Source organism: Cercospora kikuchii (genome assembly GCF_019650295.1).
Source record: "Cercospora kikuchii DNA, contig_00002, whole genome shotgun sequence".
In the NCBI taxonomy this organism is placed as follows: Eukaryota; Fungi; Ascomycota; class Dothideomycetes; order Mycosphaerellales; family Mycosphaerellaceae; genus Cercospora; species Cercospora kikuchii.
The window spans coordinates 2744489-2769066 of NW_025408583.1; the positions used below are offsets into that span (position 1 = coordinate 2744489).

Here is a 24578-nt window from a genome sequence, read left to right on the forward strand (position 1 = left end):
TCCTCAGGATCGCAAGCTGATGAAACTTTGTTGGAGCCAGTCAGCATGTCTCAAAACAAGGAGCCCGTGCGGATTTACGAATCGCCCATGGGCACTAAACGTCCATTGAAGGTGGTATTCGTGGGCATGGGCGCCAGTGGTATCAACTTCGCTCGTCAACTTTCGAGAAGGACTACAAACATTGAACTTGTCATCTATGAAAAGAATGTACGTTGTTGGCGCAAACGAAATTTAGCTTGCATGGCAAGATATGAATGTTTACACGCGATAGAACCATGTTGGCGGAACATGGTTCGAGAATAGATACGAAGGCTGTGCTTGTGATATTCCAAGCGTATGTTACCAGTTTACATGGTAAGTTCAGAGTCAACAGCACGAGATCATCTAGTTCACTCACACAAGTTCATCACACAGGCATCGCAAACCAGACTGGTCAAGATACTACTCCGGATCCGACGAAATCTGCCAGTACCTTACCGATGTAGCCGACGAACATGGACTTATGAAATACGTCAAGATGAACCACGAAGTGACCAAAGCCGAGTGGATTCAGAGCTCTGGAAAGTGGAAGTTCACAATTAAGGGTCTGGAAGGCGTCTTTGAGGACCATGCTGATTTTTACATCAACGGGGGCGGAGTTCTCAAGTTCGTGATCGAAGCATTCGAAGGGTTGAATTCAATGGCTGATGAGAGATGTCTAGTCGTTGGCGTTGGCCCGAGATCAAGGGCCTGCATGATTTCAAAGGCAAGCTCATGCACACTGCTCGTTGGGATCGGTCGTATGACTTGACGGGAAAGCGTGTTCTCAACATTGGAATCGGCAGCTCCGGCGTACAAGTCATACCGAATATCGTGGATAGAGTTGAGAAACTCCACGTGGTGGCGGTGCGTTTCTCTTGAACTCAGAGACACCCGCCTGAGGCTAATGAGAGCAGCGTTCACCCGTCTGGATCACCAATGGCTTTGCTCAGACATGGGCCGCAAAGGATGGTGGCAACTTCTCTTGTGCGGTATCCCCTTTGATTCGTCGCCATCGGGCACTAACGGCGCGCAGACTCAGACGAGGCAAAGGAGCGATTCAGACAAGATCCCACGTACTACCAGAAATACTGCAAAGCTATCGAGTCGGAACTCAATGTCAGGTGTGTCTCAGTATCCTGCTCTTTGTTCCAGCGAGCTGTGCATACTAAAAGTGTTACAACAGATTCAAACTCATCATGAACGGCAGCCCAGAAGCCAAAGCGGCGAAAGAAGTGCGTTGTACTCGTGGGACCTGCAAAGCTGTTGAACATGAAGACTGACTATAGTTACAAACAGTTCTCCGTCAATGAGATGAGCAGAAAATTGAAAGGTCGAAAGGATTTAATCGAGCAACTAATGCCAAAGGACTTCAATATTGGTTGTCGAAGACCGACTCCCGGAAACGGTCAGTCGAGCTCAGGATGAAATTCGCGATGTTGAGATTACTGACAAAACCTGACCAGGATTTCTGGAAGCTCTGACTGAGGAGAAGACACAAGTCCACTTTGGCGAAATTGCAGAAATCACGCCCAATGGCTTCGTCGACGGAGACGGCCAGACCCACCACGACGTCGATGTCATTATCTGTGCTACCGGGTGAGTTCTGCTTCATGCCTGATGTGTTGCAATCCTCCTGATCTGACAAGAGCTGGGCGTCAGGTTTGACACCTCCTTCAAGCCTCCATTCGAAGTCACGTTCGATGGCAAAGATTTCGAAGAGCAACTTTCGGGCGACATGGTCGGCTACCTCGGACTAGGGTATCGTGCGTATCATCTCAGAGCGTTCGAGTAAAGTGCAGCTGACCATGACAGCCGACATTCCAAATTATTTCGTCTTCATCGGCGCCTACGGTCCACTAGGTTCGTCCGGGTCACCCAGGTGTGAGCGATCCGTGATTGTGAGCTGTACTGAACTTGTTGCATAGGTCATGGCTCGGTGCTGCCAATGGTTGAGCACTATACCGATTATGTAATCCAGGTCCTGGAGAAGGTGCAGACTGAGAATATCAAGCGCCTCCACGTGAAGCGATCGGCTGCAGAAGACTTCACTCGATACGCCGATGAGTTTCTGACGCGCACCGCATGGACTGGGTGAGTCGAAGAACCCTGGATCGTAGCAGAGATGATGTACTAACAGGGTACTCCTCCCCCTAGGCCATGCAGCTCATGGTTCCGCAATGGCAAAACTTCCAACAAGCCAGTACTATGGCCCGGGTCTCGCATCCATTGTAGGTTCACTGCCGCTCCGACACGACATCTGAATTGGCTGCTGATATTATCAAGACCTATCCGTGTTGCAGCATCCTCGCTACGAGCATTTCGAGTTTGAGTATCTAGACGGGTATAATTCCTTCTCGTTCCTAGGCAACGGATTTGCCACCCGCGAATTGGACGGGGTAAGGATTGATGAGAACCCAGACGATAGACTTGCAGCTGACGAATGGCGATAGCGCGACCTGACCTGGTACATGGGATTACTTGATGGACGCACTGATCAGCAACCGCCGCCGTTCCACATGGATGTCGAGGATGGTGGAGGGCGAACCAATGACAAGAATATACTAGCATCGTGAGCGTAGTCGTCGCATCTTTGGGGGAGAATCGCATGTCAAGACTGCTCATCATCCACGTCCGCGCCATGAGAATTGCAATGTGCGATGCCTCACATCGGCTTTTCCAGATTTAGTCAACTAGTGAGCCACTCAGGCCAATCCGCGCCAGAGAGCACTGCAGAATCCACCGGGAAAAGACTCGACATGGTATCAGGTCCGAGCATGATAGACCACGAGTCTTGCGTGGGCCTGCCTCCGTTCGGGGAGGTCGAATTTGCCGATCGGTCTTCCAGACCAAAATCCACAGCACCAGATGTGAAGCATAACCCAGAGTGCGTAAAGGCCCAGTCAAAGAGTCTCAGCATCCAGGTCAGGCAGGGCCGAGATTCTTGTTGTTCAACTAGACACGCCATGCCTGTTCGAATTGCTTCTTCATACATGAGCTTGTCGCTTGTGGTCAAGTCAGGGTTGAGCAGCATTTCGATACAAAGCGCGACATTGGTTGCTACTGCAGTTGAGCTAGATGGTGGGCGTTAGTGAAACAGAATCTACCTTGGCACAGATGAATGCTTACAAGGACATGGGAACTAGTGAACAGACTTGATGAGTTACCGCCCTCCGGATGCAGGTGTCAAGTTCAAAGATTGAGGTATGAAGTCGCTCCGTCATGGCAGCCCATTCGAAGGCGGTAGGTTGATGGGCCTTGCGCAACGCGCGGTACAACATGCATTCCATCCGGTAACACCATGCCATCAGGACCAGAACCCACACCCCTTCCTGCTTCCAGGACTTCACAGATTCGACGCGCAGCTCACGTGGCAGGGCCAATCGCCATTCAAAAATCGCATCTTGTAGATCCGAGACTTGCTTGTCGTCCAGACTGTGGCGCTGGAGGGCAAGCAGTGCGCTGTGAGCCGCGCTCCCTATTTTGATCAGCTTCCGTTTCCACGGCTTTCCGGCCCCAGAGCATGATGCCTACCGATGCGCGCGAGAGCAGCCATTTGGATGAGGAACTGCTTGTGGTACGTTTCCACAGGCGGAAGCAATCGACCAAGGTGATCTGGACAGCTCGCTTCGTCGTCTGGCCAATCGTCAATGGTCAGCGTCGGAGTGTCACACTGTTTCGATCGCACAAGTCGGGCATTGTCGAGACCTGAGATAGTAGTTAAAACGTCACGAATCTGTGTGATGCATGTGAGCACAGAACGCAGTCAGGCTTCGGTTGCTGCAGGATGCGACTAACATATATGACCCAAAAGATGCGCTTCAGGAGCGCGTAAGATTTGGGATCCAGCTCATCCTCTATGTGTCTGTCCATCAAGCATCAGCGTTATGTTCCGCGGGCTTCGTCGGTCTACTACTGCACTGTGCTCGCATGTACCTACTTTCTGTGAATGCCCATTCGGGTGGCCAGCCGGACAGCGTTGAACGCCTATTGAGCGTCAGTGTCCCCACCTCAATGGCCTGCTACTGAAGCAATGCATGTGGTGCATACAGACCCAGAATGTAAAGTCTTTGTCAGAGAAATACGAAACCCATTGAGTACCAAGGAGTAAGGAGCCTTGTAGCAGCGCGAGTTGGCTTTTCTCACAATTGAAATCGTACAGGAGTGTGGCACGTTGGTAGAAAGACTTTTGGGCAGCGGCGTGAGTAGCATAGCCACATTTTTCGACCAATTCTTTGCTCGCATAGGGCACTGCGTTGGCTAGCAAAGCTTGGAGCAGAAACGAAGAGTGCTCACGCCGATCGTATGCTGCAAGGAGTTCTCCACGGTCTACGACGGGGGCATATGGGAAAGCATAATGGAAGTAGACCTTGAACATCTCCTGGCTAAGCCATATCAGCCACACGACAAGTCACTAGCTCGAACATAGATAATGTATACCATGCTTGATCCGGAGGCAGCTCGAAAGCGCCTTTGGCTGATAAGAACGAAATGTCGTGCTCATCTAGACCCATGAGTTCGAGATCTCGCTGACTCCGCTCGGCCGCGGGCTCCTTTGGCGCAATCTCTATCAATCTGCAGGACTCGTGCCTTGCCAGTGCCTCGCCCAAGATCCCGGTCGCGTTGAAACTGTTTTGATATTCCATCGATCTCCAGATCCTTCGAGAGGACCTTGTGGGCGGCTTCACCTTACCTGAGGCGATTCTTTGGCATATCCGTGCCATGACATCGTCTTCATTCGTTTCTGGAGTGGAAGTCTCGAGAGGCTGGCTCCAATGTAATTCCATGTCGTCACCTCGAGCGAGCGATGGACCTTGGCTAAGCGAGTACAGGATTTGCGGAGGCTGCGGTTCAGACGTATGCTGGGGCGTTAGTTCCTCAGTTTCAGCTTCTTGACGCGTCGTGCTTTCCGGCAAATGATCGAAAGCCAAAAGATCCGCTGCTGGTTCCGCATTCTGTCTCGTCCTGGCTGCTGTTTTCTTATTGCGCCGTGTGCGATTCAGTATCCGGCGTCTTTGGCGTGGGGGCACGAAGCATTCGTTCGTGCGGTCCGATGAGGAACATCGAGCACAAGGAATGCCGGTCGTGTCGGCGTCACACTTCACTTTGCGTTCGCGGCATGGCCAGCATGCTTCGGAGCGCATCGTGAAGAGGAGTCTCACATTGCAATGGGGTTTTGTGTCAAGAGACAACGAGTGCAATCGAAGGCTCATCTCGATCCTCGGCACCGCCAAGCATTCACCCCGCATGGTGTCGGAAGTCGGACGTTTCAAGAGTTGACCGACTGTCTACAACCTTAACTTATTTAGGGGCTGGGTTCAGTGTCTTCCTTCACAACTTCGACACTCAGATCCCTGGGCCAAAAGGCCGAATCGACACCATTTCCGCGTGTGCCAACGTTGTATCGAAGCTCGACCGTATCCTTTGGAAACCGAATTCCCGGCCGCACGACCTGCATGTCCAGCCCCAGCGCTCCACTCCGTCGCCGCTCAAAGAATTCGGGACGAAACAGCGTGTCGGCAGCATTGGCCTGGATCATGCCCAAGTAGGCCGGCACCGTCACGTTCATGCTTTGAAAGTGACGAAAGGCGCGGCTTCCGTGTCTTTCCCACACGTCCTCCCATACGGCCGGCGGATACTCTCCGCACTCAGACGCCAACCACGCGTTATAGTAGTTCAGAGCGATGTCCACTACAAAAGACCCGCCCCGTTCTGCGCGCTGAATCAGGGCCTGAAGGACGCCGACACATCCCGCGACTCCCGTGCTGTCGATCAACGTTAGCCAAAATGTTCGAATTATGTCCCACAAGGACGACATGAAGGCAGGACATTGAACTTGTCCGTTTCTGATTTTGTGTTAACTCACCAGTAGTCGGAATTCGGGAATACAGGCGTCACAGGCTCATCGTGGCCCATGGCACGCCCAAAGCCGAACGAGATGCCTGTGTTCTGCGCAGGCATAAGAAGGTTAGTGAAAGTCAACTCATGCTGATGTATCTCCACAGGGCAGGGATGGTGAGAGCCATGCAGGTGAGACAAGCGGAGTCTCAGGCAGACGGCGGCGGTAGGAGAGAAGGGAAGTTCTGCCTACCGCGTCTGAAATGGGCTGCCATCCACTCCGGTGCTGCCACTCTCCCTTCCAGCCCTATCGCAACATCGTGGTCAGCCGCCGCCTTGGAAGCAGTCAGTCTATCGACTCACATAGCTGTTTTCGCGAGCATATATCACTCCGAACTTGCGCTCTCGACACTGTTCGAGCACGTTTTCCATGCCAAAGCCATACTTATCAAACACTCCGGGTCGGTAGCCGTCAACAACCACATCAGCCCCCTCGATTAGTTTCCGCAACTTCTCACGATCCTCAGCCTGGCGCAAGTCCAGACAACAATTCCACTTTCCCCAGTTCAAGTCCGGATGAAGGCCTGTAAAATCGGGCAGGTGAGGCGCCGTCACACGAATCACGGAGGCACCGAGCTCCGCCAGTCCGCGCGAGATCGATGGGCCAGCGATCACTCGGGTGAGGTCAACAATCTTGAGACCGGCGAGTGGACGTTGCAGGGACGCCGTGGCTTCGGCAGATGACCACCAGCACGGTGCCTGGTCCTCTACGGGCCGGTGGTGCACCTCGAACAGGTTGACATCGGCGTTGGCTCGACCATGGGCGCTGTCGCGGTACGCTTCCCAAGTGTTTGCAATGGTACATGCCTGTTTTGCTTGTTCATTCAGGAGTGTTTCGAGGGCGTCTGCGCGGAATTCCATGCACTTGTCGATATATGGCTGATATGAAGCTGCCAAGTTGTCCAGCTCAGGTCGATCGGGTGGTAATCCAAGTGCAGCTATAGTGGGCCCTGGATTGAGACTCCCTACCACGCCATACCAGTCAGTAATTGGCGTTGTGACGATCCTCAGTCGCCACATGCGTCTCTCTTACCATGCAGGTGGATGAAGCGATCATCGGCAGTCCTGTATATGTTCGTGGCAGCACGTCGGTACAATGATGAGGCCATGTTGTGGACATCTTGCAGAGGAAAGTGATGCGAGTACTTCGCACTCAGCTCTCGCACTGGCGTGGGCGTAACCTGGAACTCGGCGCCAGGGTCAACCGTCAAAACGAGGGAAGACATGAACAGAAGCTGGGCGTGATCACTGGCACAATATGTCAGCACTTTCAACGCCAACAAAAATGGGGGTTACACAAACGTGTTGATGACGGCGGGCAGAGGGTCGCTGTTGTATTTTCGTCCCAACAAGACATTGATCATGGCAGCCTCCATTGCTTTCAAGGCCGCTATGCTCTCTGCGAACCTCCAATTGATTGGAACCGAAGGCAGTGGTGAGCCTTCGAATGTCACTACTGCAGCACATTTGTCGATCTCAGCTGGCAGTCCAGTCTGTCCACGGTTGTTGAGAATTCCATCGTAGAGCAGCTGCCGGGCCTGGTCTGGTATTGAGTAGGTGTCCATTCTTTACACATACGATATGCGTCAATCAAATTGTTGAACAAGGATTCTCCCAAGAGCAATCGACAACACAGTATTCGGCTTGAGTTTGAGCTGATGTTGGCTGCAATCGAGACCAAAGCCGACTCTCGGGCCGAAAGCCAAATAACAGAACCACACCTTACAGTACTGCAACACTGATGTATAACACGAAGTAGATCTTCACATGAGGTGGCTTTCATAGACAGATGAATTAAACACCAGCATGATTGCTCAAAAGGTCGACAGTTCATATCAAGTCGTTGTCGCGTCCACGATCGGCATCGTGGTCGCCTTCCTGCTATGGCGTCTCCTACGGATTGGGTCTAGGCCGAGCGACTTGCCTCCAGGTAAGTAGATAATGGATTGACAAGTAATGATACAGATTTTGAACACTCTTACGCAGGCCCACCGACTCTGCCGATTTTGGGTAACCTCCATCAGCTCCCAAAGAAGAACCTGCATGTCCAGTACAAGAAATGGGCCGAAGAATGTAGGCGTATCACGATTACGACTGTCCAAGCAAGACACCCAGCTGACAGAACCTCAACAAGATGGCCCTATCTTTTCTCTCAAGCTTGGCGAGCAGACGACAATTGTGCTTGCCGACGGCGGCGTAATCCGCGACCTCGTCGATCAACGAGGCTCAAATTATGCCGACAGGCCAGATTTGTGGGTACGAGGGCTCTTTGACCATTCCAGGATCATAATGAGAGGCTACGATGAACTATGGCGAATGGAGAGGAAGCTGTATCACGCTCAGCTCAACATCTCTGTCGCCAAGAAGTACCTCCTTTACCAGGTATTGTTGTCTCTGATACCGGAACAGTGACGCTGCTCACACGATGGACTGCAGGAGGTAGAAACCCATCAAATGTGCACCGAGCTTCTGCGAGACCCCGTCAACTTCGTGCAATACATCGGTCGAATGACTGGAAGCATGGCTTCGAGCATCGCGTACGGCTTCCGTTTACCTGACGCTCAGAGCCCATTAGCGCACGAGCTTCTTGAGAACTCACATGGATTCTTCCACTGCGTAGTACAATCACAGTTGCTGGATTGGTATCCTTCGCTCAGGCCACTTGTCGAATTGGTGCCGCGTAAATGGAACCCGTGGGCTAAGAGCGCCCTTGAAGCGTACGCCAAGGAGAAGAAGACTTTTGCAAAAGCATATGCCATGGGACTGGAGAGCAAAGGACAGTGTATGTGCCTGATATCTGGTGGAATATCTGCCCATTTTAATTCGAATTCGCTTCATAGGTTTTGCGCGTGATATCGAAGCTTCGAAGGGAGACATGGAACTTCTGACTGATCACGCAGCTACATATGTCGCAGGTATTGCATTTGAAGGCGGCGCTGACACTACGAGATATACGCTGCAAGGCTTCATCAAGGTATGCCGCTTCCATGACTTGTGAGAGGAAATTCTAACAATAATAGGCCATGGCAATGTTCCCAGAAGTGCAGAGAAAGGCTCAGGAGGAGATTGATAGTATCGTACCATCAGATGAACTCCCCTCAGGGAAGCATCTCAAAGAAATGAAATACATCAATTGTACGGCCAAAGAGACTGTCCGATGTGAGTTCGACCCCATTGTTAGACCCTGATCTGCTCTGACATTGTGGTTCAAGGGATGCCCACTGCAATCAACGGAGCGATACCGCACGCGGCGATGAATGAAGACCACTACCATGGCTACCGCATCCCAAAAGGTGCCACAATCGTGCTGGCAGTGTGGTCCGCGAACCACAACCCAAAGGACTTCGACGAACCGCGTGAGTTCCGACCTGAAAGGCAAGACCCCAATACGACCATTTTCGAATCGCAAAACGTTGCCAAACCCAGCGATCGAGGGCAATGGGGCTTCGGGTCTGGAAGGCGAATCTGTCCTGGTGAGTGTAATCCTGCCTCCGCTGATCTGACATTGAGTTCTGACCGCAAACCCAGGCATGCACGTCGCCCACAACACTCTTTTACTTAGTATTTCGCGCATTTTGTGGGCTTTTGACATCCAAAAAGCCAAGGATGCCAATGGCAAGGAAATTGAAATTGATAGGGACGCATTTGTGGGAGGCCTTGCGGCAGCCCCGGCGCCGTTTCAGTGAGTTGATCATGGTACAAACGCATTTGACTCAAGCTATTGACTCTAATGATCCTCAGGTGCACCATTCGGCCACGTAGCGAAGCACGAGCAAAACTGGTGCGGAAGGAATGGGAGAGAATCTCGGCAGAATTGCTGGACAGCGAGGGAAACTATCGGTCTGCAAATACTTGATCCAATACAATGCTGCCATTGCTATTGAATAAAATTTGTACTGGTTAACATATTGGTTCGACGTTGCATTAATCGTAATTCATAATCTAAAACATGTATGTGGACGTACAGGTATACAGTATCTCAGAAAGGGCTGAACGGTATAGTCTTGCCGCTTTGTATCAACAGGCAGCAGAGACAATCGTTCTCTTCTAGAGAGCGATAGACTCCGATGCAAAATTTAGCAATGACTCAGACGCAACTTTGCAGAACCATTTGGACCGATGGCAAGCAGGGAGGCAGTGCACGGTCTAGAGTTTTAGAGCAGTGTAATTTTCACGATGGTCATCTTGGAGTGCAGCAGAGATGTGCAGATGGAACAGGATTGAGAATCGAAGCTCCAAAAAATCTGATCAACGAATGATTGAGGGAAAGCCTCACGGAAACTTCGGCCACGAGCGAGGGACTAAATACGGTATCCGAGCGATAAGTGGAAATGTATCAATGGAGAACAGTTGCTACACTGGGAACGTTTCTATTTTCTGTCGATTTATGTAATCAGCTGTCACATCATGCTTCTACCGATCTCAGACTGCCAATTTTCTGCCCTTTCGAACCCATTTGAGTATGTACTGTAGTCCATCACCGCTTGTCGAACCTGGGCGGCGTCTAACCCAACGAACGGTCCATATTGGGCTATACTTTGATTCAAAGGCATGCCAGAAATCAGGACAAATCGGGAGCCCTCCTTCGCACTTGACGGAACAGATGCAATGACTTGGTCACCAGTCTGTTCGAAGACCGTGTTGTGGTAGCGCGGAACTTCTTTAGTTGTGCTTCCCGTATCCCATACTGTAGTTCCCTCAAGCGTGTATGCAAACGTATTCCATTTGGCCGGAAGAGGCTGGACAAGTCGTCCGCCAGGCAATATCGTTACATCTAAAATCCAGACTGGAGTGTAGGCCAATTCTTGCAAAGAATCGACATTGTGCGAGCGACCTGAGATCACTTTGATCTTGACTTTGCCATCATCCGTTGTGGCGATCGGAATCTCCGAAGCCCTTAAGTCACGATAGCGTGGCTCGCATGACTTTAGTTCAGCGGGAAGGTCGATCCACAACTGGACTCCAATCGCGCTAGATCCGCCGTCGTGTGGCATTTCTGCATGCACAATGCCGCGTCCGGCGGTCATAAATTGGAGATCACCAGCGAATAGCGTCCCTTTCTGTCCTGTGAAGTCCTCGTGGTCTACACCGCCGTCCAACAAGTAGGTGATGGTCTCCTGGCCTCTATGTGGATGATCGGGAAAGCCTGCGCCAACATCGACCTTGAAATGGTCCAGCATCAAAAATGGCGTGAAATTTCGCAACTTCGGGGTACCAATGCTTCTTCGTACTGTTGCACCAGCACCTTCTGCCTGCTCGCGAGCTTCGAATACTTGAGAAATGCCTCGTGGTGTAGGGTTGACTGCATTGAGAGAAGGGTCTTCTGGAGGGATGACAGGGTATCCAACCCATTGCTTCGAGTTCGCCATAGTATGGAAGTGGCTGCTGTTGTTCCGAATAGGTCTGCTGAGATTGCTTGCTGCTCGTAGAATGCCGCGCATGTACTGGTTTATGCTGTCGATTTGTGTGACTGCCGCAAGAATTATCGCCAAAATTGAAATCAACAATCGCATGAATTCGGCCGGGCTTCGTTGAATTTATACGCTTGTCGAGGTCGTCCAATGGTACTTGCTAGAAGGTACTCGCTTGATATTACTTACACTGTGAAGTTTATTGGTGAGCAGTATCGGTGAGCAGTATTGGTGAGCAGTATTGGTAACAGGTGAAGTTGTTGGCGGGATTTAGCCGCACTTAGCCAGAATTTGATTTCGCACTAATTTGCCGAATTGGGCGATTGCCTCAACTGCCTCGGGGTTCGGTAAACCTCACGTCTCCTTCGACGTGCCAGAGAGCTGCACAATCGTCAGTCACTGTTTAGACAGATAATTTCATAATCATCAGTTCACCTTGGAAATGCAGAGAGCTGCACAATTACCAATTCGCCGTTGAGGTCTGACCCCACCCAATCGACCTTCTCATCATCGCGCCCGGCCTCAAGCAGGGCCTCCGACTGTCAAGGCCAGCCAGAGACGTACCACACAACGCCATCGTTGGACGGAGAACAGACCTACTTAGCTATGACGACTACACTAAACAATGAGCAAGTCGCTGCCTTAATTGACGCGTTCGTTAAGGAGCATGTAAGCGTCATACGGGAAGACAATTTCGACAAGCGCTTTTACGAAGCATTACGAGTTCGTTCTGTAACGATAGCCGGACCAGGAACATCAGCCACAGCGGTGTTCGAATGCAAGATACCGACGACGTACTCCAACCAGCCCCAGGATTCACCGAAAAAGACGATTCATGGCGGCGCCGTGACAACATTCTTCGATATGACGACCTCTTTAGCGATTATTGGGTGCAATTTTCCGGCGTGGCACAGTACCGGCGTAAGTGATCCCTGGCAACACAGCCGCATGACAAGTTCTGAAGGCTGATATTCAATGCAATTTGCAGGCTTCGCGCAAGCTTGAGGTCACTTATCTCAAGCCTCCCGTGGAGGGCGAACTTGTGCTTTTCGAGTGCGAAGTAATACAGATCGGAAAGCGTCTCGCCGAGCTCAGAGGAATAATGCGGCGCGAAGAAGATGGGGCGGTGCTGGCAATCTGCAACCATCAGAAGTACTTAGCGGACAAACCGCATTATGTCAGTAAATCGATGAACAAGCTGTAGCTCTGGTGTGCATCAGACGGAGCCCGGGACTAATATGTTATGTTTTGCGGCCACTGCCATCATATCATAGACTAGACTGTGTGATAGGCTACAGCGATGACTTATATGGCATCCATCGCATCTCTGGTCCAAAGCTTCACACTCCGATCGCGTCCACATGATGCAATCCAGGCCGCATCTGCAGTCACGTCGACCGACAAGACAGTGCCATCGTGTCCTGATAGGGACTTGCACAAGGCCCAGTCGTCTGCAGAGAAGATGTTGACATTCTTGTCGAAGCCAGCACTAACAAGGAACGTACCACTCTTGCGCGGTTGCGCAGCTGCACTTGGCTCCTGCCGGTCATCTCCGTCGGTCATGACTGCATCGGGTTGCTGGAGTGCGCCCGAAAGTGGCCTATCAGTCCCCTTGAACCATCGCAGGTCGGAGACTCCACCAATGTGCGCACCAATGCTGGCCGTTTCTCGTACAGCGCGCAAGTCCCAGCACTTGGCAAAGCCATCGGCACTGCCTGTCATGACGCGATGGCCATCACAACTCCAGTCGAGGGCATGAATTGGGCCAACGTGACCTTCGAGAATCATTGCAGTTCGGCCTGTTCGAAGGTCCCAAATGCGACCAATCGAGTCCAGCCCAGCAGAGGCAATGAGATTGCCGTCCTCGTTGAAGGCGACTGTGTAGACTTCTTTGCTGTGTCCTTCTTGCAGCAACAACTCGGTGGTGGTTTTCACATCCCACAAGCGCCAGGTCGTGTCATAGCTCGCGCTTGCCAGGTACCTCCCAGATGGATGGCATGCCACACGACATACTCTTGCGCTGTGTCCGCTCAATGATGCCACTGGAGTATCCTGTGTCAGAGACCATAGGTGTATCTCGTTGTCGGCTGCGGCTGTGGCGAGATTCACATCCTCTGGTGCTATTGTCGATCCAGGTAGGGTCGCGCCGGGAAACCAAGTAATTCCACCGATCATACCTTTGTGGCCCCGCAGTGTCATTTTGGTGTCCAGATTGGGCACATCAAGCAGCTTCACCGTGCCTCCCCAGTCTCCGCATGCCAACAGCTCTCCATTGGGCGCGAATCGCGTCAGGCTGACTGGACGCTCGCTGGCGATCTGACTGCCAAAGAGATCCACATTTGCCAGTTTCCCCTTGATCTCTTTTCGATGCTTCACGTGAGTCTCCACAGGAATCTTGCTCTCTTGCTTCTGCCTCTTGAGCCGTCGCGCGGTGCGTGGTAACGAATACCGGGCAATCTCTCGACGGGCGGCCAACAGTTCGTTGCTGCCCTCAATGTAGAACTCGCCCTCCTCGTCCGCATCGTCTGCCTCATCGACATCGGCCATTGACTCATCCTCGTCTGCCGCACCTCCATCTTGTTCGCGCAGCAGTATCTCCCGTAAGCGGTCCCGGCGATCCTCTTTGCGCTCCCCGAATAAGGTGATGGGCTGGCCTCTGCCACGTAGTTCTGCGCGCACTCGCTGATCATCTGTTGGCACTGCAAGCGCAGCAGCTTTGCGCTTGCGCGCAAATTCGTTCAGGACAGTCGACGCATGCTGGGCCTCGCCGCCAACCGTCGTCGCGGGGAGATGGTAATTGGTATCGAGCGCTGAACGTACATTAGCAGTCGCGCGTCAACGCTGGCAAGCAGGGCTCGCACTTACGAACGCTAGCGAGATCGATGCTGGTGTCCTGCCATTGTCGCTATCAGCTCCCGCTCTCGTTCCGTCGGCGTTTCTGTTGCTGGGCGTGTGAATACGACAATGACTCTCACTGCAACATTGCTGCAGTCGCATGTAGGGGGAAAGGTACTGACCTCTTCTTCGATGTACGCCTTGCGCGCTGAATGCATGGTGACGGGCGCAAGCACTTTTGGCGTTGTCGTGAAGTGAGTGCGACCTTTTTCCGCGCAGAGCTTCGAGCTTCAAGTTCGAGCGGGCACACCTCCGCGGACCACCACCCCGTCGGGACACTGCCTCCTCCACCACCGCGGACCGCATCGCCTCAGTGCGCATCACTGATCGTCCGACATCACATCGCACGCATCGGTAGCGAGAGCCATGTGCTGACCATGTTGTTCACCGGTGCCGTTCTCTGCTATTTGCTCGCCCTAGAACTCGAGTGGCCATGTCAGCTCTCCCTCTGCAGCTGCTCGCGAGACGACGCCTGACGACTTCGCCAGCATCCAGCCCCATCAAGTCCCTAATGCGTATCCCGCAGCCCCGCCTACAATCGTCGACCGCATCCTCGGCGCATCACTTCACCTACCGTCTAGCTGCTGCTTCCGCTCCAAAGCAAGCGCCTCCACGACCTCCTAAACTGGGCAGAGACTACTGGAATTACGCTTCCACTCATGTGGACCCCCGTCCGCCGTACTTGCGCTCGACAAAGCCCGCGTCGGGAGAGGACGCCTTCTTCGCGTCGACCATTGGGAGAAGTCAGCATCATGTTGCCTTCGGCCTAGCTGATGGCGTGGGAGGCTGGCAGGACCAGGGAGTGGACCCATCTGAGTTCAGCCAGGCATTGTGCGGCTTGATGGCAGGTTCCGCAAACATTTACGAAGGTCTCGATGCTGGAAAATCCTGCAAACCACAAGAGCTTCTGCAGCAAGCCTACGATGCGGTTATGGCCAACCCACGCATCCCTGCCGGAGGCTGCACGGCCAGCTTGGGTGTGGCAGATCAGGATGGTATGATCGAGACGGCAAAGTACGAGGCATGCTATCCTGACATCTAAGCGGGCTCTGGTTAACGCACTGTGTAGTCTTGGAGATTCCGGATATCTGATATTCGGCCCCGGCAAAGTGGCCCATCGATCGATAGTCCAGACCCACGCTTTCAATACACGTACGTGGAGAGTGCGCTCTGGCTTCATTCACGACCACATGTACTAACAGCCACCATCATGTAGCATATCAAATGTCCAAAGTCCCCGCTAAGATGCAAGCACAGTATGCCATCTTCGGCGGTGCTACCTATTTCAGCGAAACACCAGCGCAAGCTGATATCCACAGCCACCAGCTCAAACATGGCGACGTTGTTCTCTTCGCTACCGACGGCGTCTGGGACAACCTTTCCGCACAAGATACACTCCAGATTGTGCAGCGCGTCATGGAGGAGGGCGGCTACTGGTTCCGATCGCACAACTTCCCTGGCGCCGAGACGATGGTGAACGATACCATGATTCGCTCTCTACCACGTGAGGTAGAGGAAAAACATCATCGGTCATATCTGCCTGGTCAGATTGCTTCGGCCGTCATGCGTGAGGCCAAGGTCGCTGGATTGGACCGGAGGCGTGATGGCCCATTCGCCAAAGAAGTCAACCAGCGTTACCCTCAAGAAGGATGGGAGGGCGGCAAACCAGACGACATCGCTGTCGTTGTTTGCATCGCAGTCCAAGGTGAAGAGCAACCTATCAAGTCCAAACTTTGAGCAGGAAACGAAGAGTTCGACGCATCACCCACGCAGACACGGTGCGATTTGGCTCCTGGACTCACGGTGCGGATGTCTGATTCAGCTCTTCGTGGTACAGTAGAGCGCGAACGATGTGGCCGAATTTGTTCCGAGTCTGAGGTTCCGACCAAAAGCTGGACTCCCTTGAGTCACACCTCAAAGGCGGGAAGAGTACAGTCCTATCTCCGACATGCCTCTGCTATGGATCATTGCCGTGGTCAAACAGAGGATCCGAGATCGCCATATCGTTTGAAAGAAAGTTTGCCTTCTGCTAATTGCTTTGGACGCCGTTGGAGCTCATAGCGAGTATCGGCTGTATTTTCGCAATAAGCCATTCGAACACAACGGCCCAGTTAGGACCGCCACCGCCATTTGCGCTGCCTGCAATCCCCAGGCGACTCTCGTCCCGATTTGGCATCGCTGAGCTTGCGAGCTCTAGAGTCTCATTCAACCTAGACTTCCGCCTTGGCATTGCAGACTTGCCGTACAACGCACGCTTCGTGCGCGACTGGGGACCGCGACACCATTCGCACCAGGCTGAACGACGGGCGGCGAGGCGAGTCAATTGATATTCGCCGTCCCCTTCGGACGAGCAGGCTGCTGCAAACTGGCAAATGATAGGCTTCCCCGATGGCCGCGCTCTGTAGTGGACGAGTCGTAAGCTTCGAGCGATGTAAGAGCCTGACATTCGGCCATTTGCCCAAGCATCACGACACACGGTAGTCGGAAGGGGCTTCGATGCGTATACCCGTACTTCCGACTTGTCTTGTCTTGTGGTGGCGTCAGTCGGCAAGACAAAAACAGTAGCGTAACCAAGAAGACTTTTGATTACAATCTTTGGTCGCTTCGTGTCATCCAACCAATAATAGCCGAAGCCTTAGCAGGCTCGCATTCCCATTCGTGATCGCTACTCGGGCAGTGCCATCACTTGCGTTTCTCTCTCTTTGGCACCCGCTTGCCGTATATCGAGCAAATCGGTCAGAGATCGCCGCATGAGCGAGAGATCAGACGACAGGCTGTGGTGCGTGACGGTGAAGGATGACTGTGCACCGCGACAAGCGCTCCAACCATACTCTGCTATTCAAGGCAATGAACAGGTCGGTGCGCGCAAGATGATGAGCTCATATTGCATCTCATCGGCTATCATCAAGTCGTCGGGATCAAATTGAAGAGGTGATGTGCCGTCACAAGCAGCGTTGAGCAATGCCCAAAAGACGAGGCAACGTGATAGGTTCACGAATCCCACCGCTTGTAAGCGCTCTTGCATGAAGCAGCACGCAGGCCATCCCACCGATTGGGCAGTGCCGAGTGGGATCTAGTGCCGCGTTTGCCAATCGCCGACAAAAGTAGTAGCACTACCTGCTAAAGTAGGTTGTTCGTCCCTGACATGAACGCTGTGCTGCGAAGCTGGGCTACTCTGTGTCCGACAGGTTCTATTACGGCAAACACGGGGCGTAAACCCTGCACACCAAGAAGCCATGCGCGCTGACGAGCGTCGCACGACAGTCGTTTGCGGTTGCCTGTCGTGTGCGACATGTGCCGCAGATGCGGTATTCTGGGTTGTGAGGAGTTAGCTTTCTTGAAGAGTGGGAGAGCTGTCTTTTGAAAGCCCAACGCATATGGCGCTAGACATCGTATGGATAGCTATAGCAGTGGTGAGTCGCTAATCCAACGTTTTTTCTCATTGTGTCGTATGTCCACACCATCTTCCACAGGCTTGATGGTCCGCCGGGCCAAGAGGAGCCGGTGGCATGATGTCGATGGCCATTCGGAAGCCAGAGCTGCTACATGTAATTGTGCGGTGTACTGACTCGTTCACGGCCGCAATTGCTATGCTGCCAAAGCCCGCCATCAGAACCACAAATCGCAGTTCCGTCAGGCAATCGGAGGCGTACGAATGGCCATGGATAAACAGGATGTTATTGCTGCGAAGACGCGGCGCACATTGATCCAGGTCGTGCCGGTTTCAAGGAGAGACGATGCGCATCTGATTCCTGATTTCAGTAACATGTGTGCGGATTACTATGTAGCGGTCTACTAGCCAGACGAGTGTCCGCCGACGACTTGACCGCTACAGCGTGAGTGCTCTGATCCTTGCGTGTCGTTGGGGCCCGGCTCGCAGCAGTCGTCGCGCCGAGTCTTCCTACTCGCTCATGGACAATGGCAATGTCGTCAGGCAGCTAAGGGCTGCAGGAGGGCAGACGAGAGTGGCCGTGTTTGTCGACGGCAGCCGGTATGAGCAACAGCGAGAGCAATTGTTCGCGCGGCGCGACCTTGTTTGGGCAGCATCACTCTCACTTCACACAACGAGAGCACACCCGGCAGGCTTGGCGGCGCGATCTCACGATGCGCGAGCGTTTCTGTGGCTCGGCCCTCACTGGCGGCAGCCTTGTTTTTGGAGTGGACGAATTTCCCGAGCTGCCGTTTGGCTGCTCGTCACCACCCTGTCTGCGGTCTGCACATGCCCGACGCGTCGTGTGGCCGTCCGTCGCTCGCCAGCCAGCCATTCTCAGCCGCCCGGGAACAGGAAGAGGAGCAGTGCAGCTCGAGCTCGAGCCCGAAAGGGTACGCAAGCAGCAGCAGCAGCAGGCGAGCAGGAAAGCAAGCAAGCAAGCAAGCAGGCCGGTGGGCAACGAGCACGCAGTCGCCAATCCTGCCACAATGTCACGCGCCCCTCTGAAACACTGTCGAGGATGAGCGCGTCGCCGTCGTCGTCGTCGCCGGCCTCCCACACACCACACGCCAGCCGCATGATCCGCACGGCAGCACCAGCTGCGCGCGAACACGGCGGTGATTGTTGCGATCTGATGTGCTTCGTCAATTCGTCCAGACTTGTCCCCAGCGCGCGCGACGGAGCGGAGAGGCCCACGGCGAGCACACGGCCACGATCCGGACCTACTGCAGCTTCATGCATGCACCACTACCCAAAGCCAATCAATGTTTTGCATGGGATTTGGGCACCACCGAGCACCAGCACGCCCTCGCAGAGCCCTGTCGCCATCGCCTGCGAGCTTCTTTCGCGTGCGCTTTGCTTTGCGCTCGCAACCGGGCCCGTCCCGCGCGCATCCTCCCTCCTCCTTCACTTATCCTCCCCACCTGCCTGCTGCAGTTGTGTGTTTAGACTCTGGATCGCGAGTATAAGCAAGGTCATCCCTACGCCTTTGCCACCTCTATCCTCTTCCAGCATTGATTGTCGCTCACATTCACCCTCCGACTGCCCATCATCGCTGCTGCACCTGCGCCTGCCACTGCTGCTGCCGCTCCTGCCACCGCGCCCGCGCTCCATGAACCCGGCTGCCTCCGCCACTGCGTGTTGGACGAAGCAGAGTCAGGCACTGCTCCCCACGCGCGCGCGCTGCGCAGCTTAAGCTTTCATCTACACCGCCTCGACCGAGCTGTCACCTACTAAATGGCCTACGCAAACACGTACCAGTCGCATTCTGCTGCAGCGTTCGTTGACGAGGACTCAGCGGTGCTGGATCCTACCATACTGGATCCCGACATGCACAGTCCGTCTGGTACCTCTTTCCGCAAGGACTCGTTCGCCAACACCCATGGCGTGCTCTCGCCCGCCGACTCCCAGGCATGGGACCATCAGTACTCTGGTCCGATAGCCGTCGAATCCACTGCACCAGGAGCTCCGGGACCCTTCCACGACGATGCTGCTGTCTTTGTGCGCCAGCAACCACTCCATCCCCAGCCGGCCTTTGCTCAACAACATCAGCCGGGCCCATGGCCCTTCGAGCATGGCTCTGGCGACTGTACGCCGACCACTGGCGCGGAGTTCATGCCACCACCTCCACCATTCGAGGGAGGGTCGCACTACGTCCACAATCGTGCAGACAGCGCGCATGGCAGCTTCAGTCATCACCCTCCCCACCAGCAGTTCCCGCAGCATGCGGAAGCACACTTCATTCCAGCGCCCCAGGTTCAGACGCCCATGTCGCCGCACTCGCATCAGGACTGGATGGGCATGGCTCAGCAGGAAATGGAGGGCAGGCCCTCATCAAAACGCATGAGACCGTCTTCGCCTCCTCGCACCATGATCGATTTCCAGCGGAGGGACGGTATTCGCAAGAAGAACGGCAGGATCGACATCCCTCACGAGCGAAATATCCAGACCATTGACGAGCTGATTGAGCAAACCACGGACGAAGACACTTTGAAAGAACTCAAGCAACAAAAGCGTCTCCTCCGAAATCGTGAAGCAGCGTGAGTATCACTGAATCATGTCCAAAGTTTGCCTTGTTGCTAATCCTCCATTAGACTGGCGTCTCGGCAGAGGAAGAAGAAGCACACTGAAGACCTCGAAGTCAAGGAAAAGAGCTACACAACCCAGATCGCCATGCTCGAAGCTCAACTAGGAGAATTCACACGCGAGCGCGATGTGCGCGAGAGAGAGCGACAGGTCATGCATCAGCGACTTGCCGAATCGCAACGCATCATCGACACCATGCAGGACGAGAAGCGCGAACTCATGATGCGACACAACGAGGAAGCATCGCAACTGAGAAGGAGGGTTCAGATCCTAACAGAGCAGCTTGAAGTTGGGCCCGCTCCAGCGATGTCAGCTGCTCCGAGCAGCACTGGATTCACAGACTTCAACGCGGAGATGGAAGCACTCAACATGGGAACGCACGACTGGGACAATTTCATCTTCGTCAACGACCTTTCGAACAACGCATCTGACGACTTTTCTTTCGGCGCTAAACACGAACCTTCCAAGAAGACCACTGTGCCCAGCAACGCCGTGCAAAGCACGAGCAAGCGAAGTACAGAGACAGTCACTGATCAGCCAATCGCTTCTGGCCTTCTCTTCATGCTACTTCTGTGCGGTGCCTGGATCGCTTCCAAACCGCCGGCCTCACAACCACACGACTTGCCCCAGATGCCACCCGATGTACGCGCTGCAGCTCCTGCGATTCTCGACAGCCTACTCGCAGAGAGTGGCGCTCCTCACGGAGACAATCGTTATCAATCAACGACAGAAGCTGCACCAGAACCGCTGCCATCTGGCCAGCCTGCTTCAGGCAGGTTGGGCAAGATTGACCGTATGCATCACGCCATGACGAGTTCGACCAAGCAACAGCAGATCGACCAGGCCTTTTCCTTGACACAAGCGCAGTATGCCTCGCTCACAAATAGCAATGGCCACGCGTACAATCAGCCGATGAACCAGGAACCAGGGACCCCGCAACGGCGTGTGCTCGCAGAGGCTTTGGCAAATCTCGAACAAGATCAACCTGGCAGCAATAAGGCAGAGGTCTACACTCGAAGTCTGCTTTGGGGCCAAATACCGTCAGACGTGGTGCGGCAATTCAAGGAACTGGTTCGTGAACATAACGAAATCGATCGGCGAGGCAGCAACGGGAACAATCTCAAGACGGACACATCATAACGGCATTGGAAATATAGACGACAATCTCACGACACAACATTCTGGACAACCATTTTTCTTTTGATCTAAACTCCACAGCAGAAACCGGTCCACAGACCAGGAATCTCGGCTTTTCAGATCTCATTCAAATCAACAAATTGAGGAAAGGAAACTTGATATAATATTGCATTCTCGCGATACCCACCATGGACGAGCTCTACGCTTTTCTTTTCGCGGACTTATTCGCTCGTCTACAAAACTTCATTTTTACTTCTCTTTCTGCACGCTTTACGAAGGTCACGTTTGAAGGAATTACGGGAGCTCGGCAGATTCGCCTCGAGCATGAATGGTATGACATGATTACGAAGGGCACGGTCTAGACGTCGGTTGCGTGTAACGGGATATATACTGCTGTACATTCGACCAAAATCCACGGTCTGCTCCCATGTGGAGTCTGTTACTCTGGTACTGTGTCTCGTGGCTCTCCTGCTCTCCTTACATCGTGATGTCATTTGGGATTATACTTGTCTTTCCAAATCCTGTTGGTCAAGTGGTTAGCTTTCGTTGAGGTATTTCGAGAGCACAGTCGGCACCCTGCGTGCAAGCTGAAATAGCCGATGGTTCAGAGGTGCAGCAGACAAGCCGGCAGTGCCCCCGTCGCGTAGCTCGGAACCGACTGGAAAGCAAGGTACAAGTGTATCGCCGCCTGGCCATGATGGGGCGATGAGAGAGCAGAGTGCAAAGTTCCATTGCGATTGGTGATTCGAGAGTGGATTAAGAATAGCGGTGTGTGCCGGGTCAAGACGGCTCGATGCAAGAGAAGAGGGAAAAACACGGAAAAAGAGAAAGAGATTATTCTTGACTCACCAGCTTTGGGAAACTCCTTTCGATCCTCTCGACTCGGCCAAGCGTAGGTACTGCGCCGCTTTGAACTAGATGTTGGAAAAGACGAATGTCGTTAGCTGGCTAGCTCCAAGAATGAATCCCGCTTTTTCTGCTTGACATGCAGCTGACGTGCAGGTTGCATGAAGGCCCAATTTCCAGGGCAGCACCTCGAGACGACGACGCCGAATGACCACTCCACGGGTCTGACCTTCTACTGCTGCTGCCGCTGCTTGCTGCATGGTGGCAGCATGGCCGAGTGGACGACGCCGTGCAGCCGACCTTGATTTCGTGTGCTCTCGCTTGTGACTGTACTGGGCTGTCATGTTGACAGTTGCAGCGCTGCGCCTGCCGCGCGAGAGCAGAATAATCGGCTTGCGTCACGCAAGTGGCTCGGTTTCGAACGTAATACAGCCTTGCCCAATGTTTTGCAGCGTGGCGCTTCGATACCAAAGGCCGATGAGGGCGGACGCGGGATACACGATAATGTGAGAGAACAGAGTACGTACCTTGTCTTTGGCTCCTCCGAAGCCTTCCAGATAACACCATGCTGCTTCTTCCATGGCGTCAGTATCGCCGAGATTTGCGGCGGTTTCGTAGTACTGCCTCGCCGCGACTGGATCTTTCGCGACCCCCCAGCCTTTTGGTGATGGATCAGCTTTCACGTATGCTTTTCGCGGCGGCATCTGCCTTGAACGGAACGTGTAACATACCATTTCGGAAACAGTTTGCCAGCTCAAAGATGGCAAGGACGAGCTCGCCGCGTGCCGACCCTCCTTTCTTCATGCCAGATGCCAGAGCCTGTTCTTCGACTGAGGCGGAATTAGATGCTGCCAGAGACAGGTAGTAAATGGCTTTCTCGGCATCAATAGGTATACCCCAGCCATGTCGTAAAGCAAGGCCATATAGCACAGCTGCGAGCGCGTTATTTGCGCCTTTGGGATTGGCCAATGCACCGAACATCTCGCTCGATTCTTTGAGCTTGCCCTCTTCATGCAGACGTATAGCTTCTTGGATGTTGATGTCTCCCGAAGCGTCTGAAATGCTCGGACTCCTGCTCCTGCTCGGGGCAGGGGCCTTTCCAGTCTCGCGGAAAGGACTGCTCATGGCCAGCATTGTCGCCCGCTTCTCCCATTGTGCCTCTCGCTGTTCTTGCTCCTGTTCCTGTTCCGCCTTGGATGCCTGAGTCGCAGCATCGTCCACGCTTTTATCCTTTGGCCGTGCTGCCAATGCCTGCGGTGCGGCGGGCAAGTTATCCGGGAGATTGCTACTCGTCTCTGCCGACGCAGAGCGGGATCGATCTCGACGATGCAGATGCAGCCGGTCGGAGAGGCGACGTTCTCCTCGGGGCCGCACGCCTAGCTGCTGGCTCGACTTATGCGCCTCGGGTGATAGATCTTTCGCTGCTGACGAGCTCGAAAAGCCGCGCAGTCCTAGCGAGCGCCGTTTCTCTTTGCTATCGCGAGGGCGGTTGGCGTCGCTTTCGTCTTGAGGGTGTGCCGGCGGCTCCAGAATCTCTTGGAAGTTCGTGGTCGAGCGGATGATCGTGAACTCGGGCGCTGGCGGGGCGAGGGCAGCAGGCGCAGGTTGCGCTTCATTGCTGATTTTGTCCTTCTTCTTCAAAATATCTCTCAAGCCCGGCATGTTGTCGCTGGTGTTAGTGGGAAATCTCTTGCATGGGCAACGCGCTCCGTGTGGTCGAGTGACGGCGGCAGACAGATGAAACTAGATGGCGCAACAAGGAAGTCACACGAAATAGCCTACCGCATTGGGGTTGTCCTTACAGTTCCTATGGTGCCGCCTCTGCGGTCGTGGCCCTTAATAAGGGCGTGCAGATCCGCAGAGGCTGAGTGAGCGCCTTGTTGCGTCGAGTTTCAATTAGGTAGCTCCTAAGTTGGCTCGGCAAGTGGCACGAGTGTCAGTAACCGACCGAACGCTCGATCGCACAGCGTCTACGAATGCGTTCCGGCGCGTATACAACTGCGAGGCCAAATGCAGGCAATGCAGACAAAGAGATTTTTTCACGTTCGCTCCCGTAATGTCGTACCGCCCCGAGCCAAGAACTCTCTCCAAAGCCATTCATCGCTCTCAGCTCGTTGGCTTGGCCACGTGCAAGATGGCGCTGCGTACAGCTAGCGAGGATGCCACTACCTTGCGTCAACGCCTTCATCCATACAGAACGTAGTTGCCAAAATGTCTCATTATCTGGGAAATTCGCTTGTCGCGAGTAATCTGCCTATGACTTGTCCTGGCGCAGAATTGTACTTCCCACATCATTCTTCGTCACGCGAGACTTCATCGGATGCATTTGATCCTTTGACGAGGTCACCATCTCAATC

At 53.7% G+C, this 24578-nt stretch overlaps 9 protein-coding genes across 9 annotated transcripts; 4 read left to right on the forward strand and 5 right to left on the reverse strand.

Annotated features, from left to right (window-relative positions):
* Positions 1-45: 45 nt before the first annotated feature.
* CKM354_000331300 (uncharacterized protein) lies at positions 46-2594 on the forward strand (the record flags this gene model as incomplete). The annotated part of the gene is made up of 15 exons (XM_044798506.1): positions 46-207; positions 272-354; positions 415-645; positions 702-885; positions 936-1005; positions 1055-1142; positions 1205-1253; positions 1318-1426; positions 1485-1617; positions 1681-1784; positions 1834-1881; positions 1947-2112; positions 2176-2249; positions 2305-2417; positions 2472-2594. 15 exons carry the CDS (start codon positions 46-48, stop codon positions 2592-2594), a joined length of 1737 nt encoding a protein of 578 aa, XP_044654441.1.
* Positions 2595-2707: 113 nt separating this feature from the next.
* Positions 2708-5162, reverse strand: CKM354_000331400 (uncharacterized protein; the record flags this gene model as incomplete). The annotated part of the gene is made up of 7 exons (XM_044798507.1): positions 2708-3092; positions 3148-3496; positions 3553-3754; positions 3817-3883; positions 3959-4005; positions 4073-4403; positions 4459-5162. 7 exons carry the CDS (start codon positions 5160-5162, stop codon positions 2708-2710), a joined length of 2085 nt encoding a protein of 694 aa, XP_044654442.1.
* Positions 5163-5323: 161 nt separating this feature from the next.
* On the reverse strand, positions 5324-7481 carry CKM354_000331500 (uncharacterized protein; the record flags this gene model as incomplete). Its single annotated transcript, XM_044798508.1, has 6 exons — positions 5324-5783; positions 5885-5967; positions 6110-6163; positions 6220-6881; positions 6950-7164; positions 7219-7481. 6 exons carry the CDS (start codon positions 7479-7481, stop codon positions 5324-5326), a joined length of 1737 nt encoding a protein of 578 aa, XP_044654443.1.
* Positions 7482-7722: 241 nt separating this feature from the next.
* CKM354_000331600 (uncharacterized protein) lies at positions 7723-9772 on the forward strand (the record flags this gene model as incomplete). Its single annotated transcript, XM_044798509.1, has 9 exons — positions 7723-7846; positions 7903-7989; positions 8051-8298; positions 8353-8698; positions 8757-8890; positions 8937-9075; positions 9129-9389; positions 9445-9598; positions 9658-9772. The coding sequence occupies 9 exons, from the start codon at positions 7723-7725 to the stop codon at positions 9770-9772; spliced, it is 1608 nt and encodes a 535-aa protein (XP_044654444.1).
* Positions 9773-10316: 544 nt separating this feature from the next.
* On the reverse strand, positions 10317-11285 carry CKM354_000331700 (uncharacterized protein; the record flags this gene model as incomplete). Its single annotated transcript, XM_044798510.1, has 1 exon — positions 10317-11285. The coding sequence occupies one exon, from the start codon at positions 11283-11285 to the stop codon at positions 10317-10319; it is 969 nt and encodes a 322-aa protein (XP_044654445.1).
* A 1347-nt stretch (positions 11286-12632) lies between these two features.
* CKM354_000331800 (uncharacterized protein) lies at positions 12633-14380 on the reverse strand (the record flags this gene model as incomplete). The annotated part of the gene is made up of 3 exons (XM_044798511.1): positions 12633-14137; positions 14193-14220; positions 14345-14380. The coding sequence occupies 3 exons, from the start codon at positions 14378-14380 to the stop codon at positions 12633-12635; spliced, it is 1569 nt and encodes a 522-aa protein (XP_044654446.1).
* A 275-nt stretch (positions 14381-14655) lies between these two features.
* On the forward strand, positions 14656-15959 carry CKM354_000331900 (type 2C protein phosphatase PTC7; the record flags this gene model as incomplete). Its single annotated transcript, XM_044798512.1, has 3 exons — positions 14656-15236; positions 15292-15374; positions 15439-15959. 3 exons carry the CDS (start codon positions 14656-14658, stop codon positions 15957-15959), a joined length of 1185 nt encoding a protein of 394 aa, XP_044654447.1.
* A 3430-nt stretch (positions 15960-19389) lies between these two features.
* CKM354_000332000 (uncharacterized protein) lies at positions 19390-21378 on the forward strand (the record flags this gene model as incomplete). Its single annotated transcript, XM_044798513.1, has 2 exons — positions 19390-20192; positions 20247-21378. 2 exons carry the CDS (start codon positions 19390-19392, stop codon positions 21376-21378), a joined length of 1935 nt encoding a protein of 644 aa, XP_044654448.1.
* Positions 21379-21865: 487 nt separating this feature from the next.
* CKM354_000332100 (uncharacterized protein) lies at positions 21866-23883 on the reverse strand (the record flags this gene model as incomplete). The annotated part of the gene is made up of 4 exons (XM_044798514.1): positions 21866-21896; positions 22225-22289; positions 22749-22879; positions 22953-23883. 4 exons carry the CDS (start codon positions 23881-23883, stop codon positions 21866-21868), a joined length of 1158 nt encoding a protein of 385 aa, XP_044654449.1.
* Positions 23884-24578: the final 695 nt, after the last annotated feature.